The 6,906-nt window shown below is 46.8% G+C and overlaps 1 protein-coding gene across 2 annotated transcripts in view; it reads right to left on the bottom strand.

Moving 5' to 3' along the window:
* The window catches only part of PRAM1 (PML-RARA regulated adaptor molecule 1), a 37,269-nt gene that overhangs the window by 6,659 nt on the left and 23,704 nt on the right, over positions 1-6,906 (bottom strand). For both annotated transcript variants that reach the window (XM_019513242.1, XM_019513243.1), the window contains 4 exons: positions 6,102-6,201; positions 4,393-4,555; positions 3,766-3,799; positions 1,208-1,242 (listed from right to left, as the gene is read on the bottom strand). In XM_019513242.1, coding sequence (XP_019368787.1) covers positions 1,208-1,242; positions 3,766-3,799; positions 4,393-4,555; positions 6,102-6,201 — 332 coding nt within the window. The remainder of the gene's footprint in view (positions 1-1,207; positions 1,243-3,765; positions 3,800-4,392; positions 4,556-6,101; positions 6,202-6,906) is intronic.

Genomic DNA, 6,906 nt, shown 5'->3' with positions numbered 1-6,906 from the left:
CCTCTGAATCGAATCACCACCTGAAGCTTCGCACAGCCCTAATGATTACAACTCCTTGCTTCTTTACCAGCGTAAGTGGGGCTAAACCTCTGCCACTTTAACTCTGCTTAATTCAGCAGTAAGTTATTCCACCTTCCATTTGAAAATAGTATATCTTTGGGTCTGTCCACAACTATGCTGAACCCCACCCCAAATAACTAGCTAGGAAAGGTCAAGATGCTCAGCCAGCAGGATATCACTAGTAACATGAGCTCTTGTGTCCTTTGTGGATTCATGGGAGGCAGGTTTAGGGAGCAAGCTGAAGATAGGTAGTGATGGAAAACCAAATGAAAGAGGAAATAAGGTTGGTGAAACCAGAGGAGAGCTCAGAAACCCCTGAGGGGAAAGAGACAGTGGTGTCTCTAGGGAGAGGAACTGATGAGAAGTAAATTGCATAGGGCAGGAGGAAGGAGAAAGATGCTCAGCTGTCCCCTAGAATAAGGGAGAAGGGGAATAGGCCCCAGGAGATAGGATTGGATTTATCACCTGGCTGCTGAGGAGAAATGGAGTCATGGGGAGAGGCTTGAACCTACCATCCCCTGGAAAGGGGATGTTAGGGGTCCAAGAACAAACCTGATGTTTGATCCAGCAAGACCTAGACAAGAGATTCTCCACTAGGGTGCCATGGCACCTTGGGTGCCACCAGCTCCTTTGAAGGATGTTGCAAGGTATGAGGAGATAAGTAGGTTAAGTGCAGGCTCAGGGTTAGACTTGTCCCTGCCAGGCCAATCTCCCCACCCCACTGCCTGGCCCCTCCAAAAGGAGGTAAGCACTGTAAAAAATAAATTAGTTATTGAAATTGGGTGTTATCATTTCACAAAAGTTAGAGGGCTGCCTCAAGTCTAAAAGTGTTGAGCATCAGTATTCAAATCCCATCAACTATGAATATGCAAAGATACATATTAAAACTCTGCCTTTTAGGTGGCTGTGAGCTCTCTTAACAAAGAGCATCCTTCAAGCATTCTGAAAGGGGTCTTGCTCCATAACCAAGCAGCAGAAATGGGGGAATTAATGTCTATAGCCCTAATGGGAGTAGAAGAGGGTCATGACTAGTGCTGAGCATCTCCAAGGAAGCCGGAGTTAGGTTAGTGTTAGGCTGGGCGAGAAAGTAAATAACAAGTATTTTACCCTTTAAAATGGAGGCAATGGGTTTAATGTTTGTACCTACCACAAATGTCAACATCATCATAAATATCAGCATCCCTAGAAGTGAAAAAGACAAGTATTGTGAGATTATGGCACTGTCAAATGGTTCAGAAGATGGTACAAGACACCACAATAGCAGATTATGGCAGGGCACTTGCAGTGCCTGCCACTTTAAGGCCTGAGTCAAGCAGCCAGCAGGTGCTTGATTGCAGCAGCCATTTTAAAACACTGGCTGCCTATATAAAGACAGCAGTTTGCTGCTGGCAGCCAAGGCAGAAACATTGCCTGGCTGGGCTGCATGGACCATATAGCAGGTAGGAGCTGGAGGCTCTTGGTCCTAGGCATGACCTAAAACTGCACCCTGCTGGGGAAGGGTGACCTGGTGGGGCTTCTGGTGGCACAGGAGTCCCCAGGAAATGCCAGGCCAGTTACCTCCCTGGTGAAAGGTGGGCTCCCTGCCTTTGGGTGGGCTTTGGAAGCAGTTGTGGGAGTAATGGGGCCAGGCATGGCAAGCAGAGTGCCACCTCAGCCCAGCAGGGATGTGAGATTCCCAGAGACCCCAGAGTGGGTAGTGTGGAGAGCATAAATGTGTGGCCCTGCACAGAGTAGGGCTGAATGAGGAGTAGGCCTGCAGGGCAGCACAAGGGCCAGCTCCATGAATAGTTGATCATGAAGAAAAGACCCCAGGGTGGGGTGTGGTGTAGAGGCCCTAGAGGGGGTGTAGTAGGAATCACAGGTGTGGGAAAGAGGCCAAGGCATGGCTGTGGATGCCTGAGGTCATAGCTTCAGCTAGAGGCTGAGAAGGGGACTCAACCAGAAGGTTAGGGGTGAGTCCTGACCCTGGTAAGTCCTCCATGGTAAGGAGGCCAAGTGTAGGATGAAAGTAAGATGGGTAGGTTGAGAGAGTCCCTGGGAGCACCAGTTGTGGTGCAGAGTATGATTACAACACGTAGATGCCATCTGTGAGGCACGGGCTGCAGTGTAGGGGAGGTTGGAGCTGCAGATAGCACCCCCTGACATTGGGGCATGTAATGGGCAGTCTCCCACATTTGACATCCATTTTTGGGAACAGCAAAGTCGTGGCAGGAGAGATGGGGCGGATTACCCTATAGACAGGTGGGCGAGGTGGCATGGGACTTGACCCCTAGCATGCTCCCTGTCACATAGATACTAATGGAACAACAGGCCCACAAGGGGATGTGCAAGCCTCATTAGGTCAAGGCTGATTGCCCCCCTGGTGTAGGAGCACATACTTTTTCTCAAATAACGGCAGATCTTCTCCTTATCCATATTAAACAACTAGTCCACTTACAAATCCTACACTTTTATTTAGTCTTGATTTGACCTAAGTAGTGCTGTGTCACCTACCCATGTTGCTCACCCTCTCTTCATGATTCAAACTAAATGTAGAAAATACCATAGGACCTAATACAGCCCTTGGACTATCCCATTTTTCAGTATTTCCTGTGGTGAAAACTGACCCCTGGATTCCACTCTTAGCCAATTTCTGATCTATGAGAGTGCATTACCTCTCTCACCACATTGTCCTCCTTAGCAGCTTAACTAGCAGGACTTTTGCACAAGTCCAAATAACTTTTATGTCAACTGGTTCTCCTTGAGCCACTGTTTTTATGGGATTGGAGTGCTTGGAATCCTCCAGCCTGGAAACTGCCTCATGGACACGGTCCCAAAGGCAACCAAGGGGCTGAAATGCTGCAGATCGTGGTATCTACCAGGCTCTGTCCATATGACCCTGGGAATTGTAGCAGAGTCCCACTGTGAAGTTTCTCTGTTTGGGAGGGTCTTTAATCAGGACACTTACATGTGCTCTGACACATTCTTATTAGAATCCATCGATTAATCAAGTCCGCTGAAGCGGTCTAATCCAAGTGCTCCAGCCTGCTGCAGCATCTTGTGTATTCAGCATCCCCACATTTCAAAAGGGTGGTGGGGGCACTTTAACTAAAGCTCGTTTAACTAAAGCGCCCCCATCACCATTCTGAAATCTGGGATGCTGAATACACGAGACACTGCAGGTATTTTAATTAGAGAGGGTTGTGGGAGCCACTCTAATGCAGCGCACCCCACCCCAGAGCATGTGTATAGGTGCCCAGATTGCTATCGGTGTTACAGAAAAGTAACTCTTCAAGCCACTGAAGAGAGCTGGGGAATTTGCTGTTCTTTGATAAGCTTTGATAAGTTCTTGTATAAGTTTGTTCCAGAACCTCTTCTGTCATCTTAACTCCCTGAAAGCATCACATCCTTATTACCTAGAAAGGGTAGGAGTGCGGCAGCATCTACCCTAACAACCACAGACTAATGCAGATTACTTAATGAGTGTTTCTCATCATATATTTTTGGTATAGCACTCTCTCCCACCTCCACATGTATCCTACCCTCTTGGTTTAGTTTCTAGTCAGGAATAAGTGTGTCATGATGACTGCTGCCAGTTGACTGTGTGCAAGGATGTCCATTAAGTCAAGGTCCTTGTCCATTACCAGGCATTTTGGATAATCTTAAGAGCTTGAAACAGATTTTCAAAGTGGAAAGAAAGCCAGTGCAAAGAGTGTCTGTACTCACAGATGCAGCAGCACTGCCCTGGGAATGTAGCCATCTGGAACAGATAGAAAGGGGTATTTAATACAAATATACATTCTACGCTCACCCAGGCAATGAAGGGATAAGGTAAGCTGGTCTCTGAGGCCTTATCCCAGCAAAGCGACTATTGTCTTAGCACCGACAGTGCAGCAGCACATGGTTCCAGAGCACTAGGGCAGGAATGTACAATGGGCAACTACAGCAGTCTGTATGAAGTTGATATAAGCTCGGCCTTAGATATAGGAGATATAAGCCTTCAAGGGAAGAGAGTTCCTGCCCTATAAGCCTGGGGAAAAAACAGAACTGGTCTTGAGAAGCTAAGGTGGAACCAATGTTTTGGCAGTCAATGTGACTTCTGCCCATTATGGGTGGAGAAAGTGTGGCAGGTCAACAGAGAAAGATGTAGCTTAAGGAAGACTCATCCAGCTGGCAGTATGGGAGGAAAGAAAACAAGGAAAGGCATCTATCATCTTAGAGTAGCTCCCTCGCTCTGTCTGTCCAGCCTGGATTTATGCCCTTCCCATCTAACCCACAACCACTTTGTGTGGGGCTCTGTCTCCTTCCACTGGCAGATGGCCACATACAGAACTGGAAGGACTTCAGACTTACATTTCCACTGGCTGTTTCGGCAGAGCGTTTTCTCACTACTTGTAAACTGAATGACATCCACAATTTCTCCTCGTTTGACTGGAAGATTCTTCCCTCCTCCTCTTTTCTCAGTCGCAGCGGGATCGATCATCATCTGTGTCAAAACTCGGATTTCTCCTTCAAACTGTGATGTGAACAATAGAGACGGCTTTGTGGGAACTCAATCATGGCACAACATCATGTAGGATACATATCCACGCTCAGATCCTCGCTGTGATAGCAAAGTACTGTAGCATGGTGAAACGTGCTGTAGGAGGAGACTGGGGCCTTGCTGAGCGCTGACCCAAGCAGGGCACCTCTGGAAATTGGCCCAGCTCTGCAGGGCACACAGAAAAGGAATGAGTGCAATGACAGGAAAAGCCTTTGAATAGTCTTGTCAGGACCTTGGGAGTTCAAACCCAGATCTTCTGCACTCAGAGGCAGAAGCCTGATCTGTAGCACCACCCAGCAGCTGCCCAAATGCCAGCCAGTGCCACATCTCAGCTTGGGCCTTCCCATGCAGTTTCCAATAGGGAACCAGGTGACTTGGTGGAGGAAAACAATGGGAGCCACAAATCCCTGATGGGAGGACTACAAAACCCTCTAAGGTCCTCTAGGACCTTGTCCCAGCAAAGGTGTTGCTGTCTTGCACTTGGAGAGCAGTGACCAGAACCCAGGACTTTCTCCTTCCAGGGTAGTGCCCTCATCACTGAGTTACAGGGTCGTGTTTCCTCTTGTTTGTTCTCCTTCTGCCCCCCTGAATCCCATACTGCTGGCTGCCTGGTGGGGAAGAGGGATTTTTTTTAAAAGCAAAAGTGGGTCACGTGCACCGTGCTTTGTACTGGAGTTAGTGCAGTTATTAGTGTCAACGAGGTGATCTGTCCTGTCCTCTGTAGATGCAAAAAGAATGGGAACTTAAGCAGATTTTAGGCATTTCCAAGCTCCAGTGTGGACTCCAAAAGGACTTCATGAGGTGTTAGTCACCTCTGCACATGATCTTGATACTAGCTTCTGAGGTATGTGCTTCCATCTTGGTGCCTCATGAACTTTTCAGACCACAGAGGGGGACTGGTCTTTTTGATTATGTGCCTCATTTCTGCTTAAGTCCCATTAAGGCAGGGGCAGGCAATTATTTCAGGCGGAGGGCCGCTTACTGAGTTTTTGGCAAGCCATTGAGGGTCACATGACAGGCAGCCAGGGGTAGATAAATATTAATTTTCTAAATTTTTTTTAGGGGCCCCACAGGCTGGATAGAATGGCTTGGTAGGCCACATCCAGCCCATGGGCTGCATTTTGCCCACCCCTGCATTAAGGGATTTATAAGAATGATTTGCATCTCTCTGTACCTCACTGAATTGTGAGATGGTCAGATACCAGGTATTTGAGGCCAGAAGAGGCCTTTATGATAAGCTTTGGCTTTGTGTCTAGCCCAGGCCAGAGAATATTACCTAGTGATTTCTGCGACTACCCACTGCGTCTTCTATGAGTTGTAGCATGTTTTGTAATAGGGGGTGGGGAGGGGCTAAACCTAGGATAATTACTTCTAAGCTAATAGGGATTTGTGCCTGTGTTTCTGTTGAATACTTTTTATAGAGTAGGTCTCTCTCCAGCTTTGTATTATACTCCTACAGGAAAATGAATAGCTGCATATCATGGGAGAATGCTGTTACAGCCAACCCAACCCCACTCACCTTAAATTTCTTCTGAAATTCCCTATCTGCTTTCTCTTCTTTCTTATGGTCTCTGTGATTCTTCACATTTTCCCTTCTTTGTTTTGAAATATGGGATTTTCTGTAGAGTAATTAGAAGTTACAATAACCCTGAGGTTCAGGTGACCCAGTAACCTCGCCACCTGATGTCCGGCTCCTCTTAAATCACCCAGGCTAATACACTCACTGGAGAAGGTCTCCCTTCTGCCCTGCTGTCAGCCTAGAGCTGTCCTTGGTCCAGAGATCCAGGTCCAGGTGGATTCCAAACAGACGAAGGGCTAAGTCTCAAACTAAAGTGTTTGGATGCTTTCTAAAAGACAAGTTGCAATCTCAATTTCAAAATTGCCAACAATGGAGCCTCTGGCACAGATTTTGGTAAGAAGTTCCCAAGATCAATTATCCACACTGTTAAAAATCTGTGCCTTATGTCCGGCTGGTTTCAACTTGACCTTAATGTATCTCGCTATATCTTTTCTGCTAGGCTGAGGGCCATCTGTTATTGCACTTCTGTTCCCCACGTACCTACTTACAGCCTGTGATCAAGTCTTTGTTAAGCTAAACGCTGAGCTCCTTGAGGATGGATGGAGATATATATATATATATATATATATATATATAAATCAAGTTCTCATTTGAGCTATTTTGGGGGTGGAGGGTGGGGTTGATTGCCGTTCTTTTGGCCAGCAGTGCCTTGTGAATACAAATATTGGTGCTGATGATAAGTAATATATTTTTTTGCATTTGTCCAATGTTGGGAACCATAAAACAGGAAGCTTAAATGTTAAAA

Source organism: Gavialis gangeticus, unplaced genomic scaffold, assembly GCF_001723915.1.
Source record: "Gavialis gangeticus isolate Ggan-Ray unplaced genomic scaffold, GavGan_comp1, whole genome shotgun sequence".
Taxonomy (NCBI): Eukaryota; Metazoa; Chordata; order Crocodylia; family Gavialidae; genus Gavialis; species Gavialis gangeticus.
The sequence above is the reverse complement of the archived record's forward strand: the minus strand, read 5'-3'. Positions and strand labels throughout refer to the sequence as shown.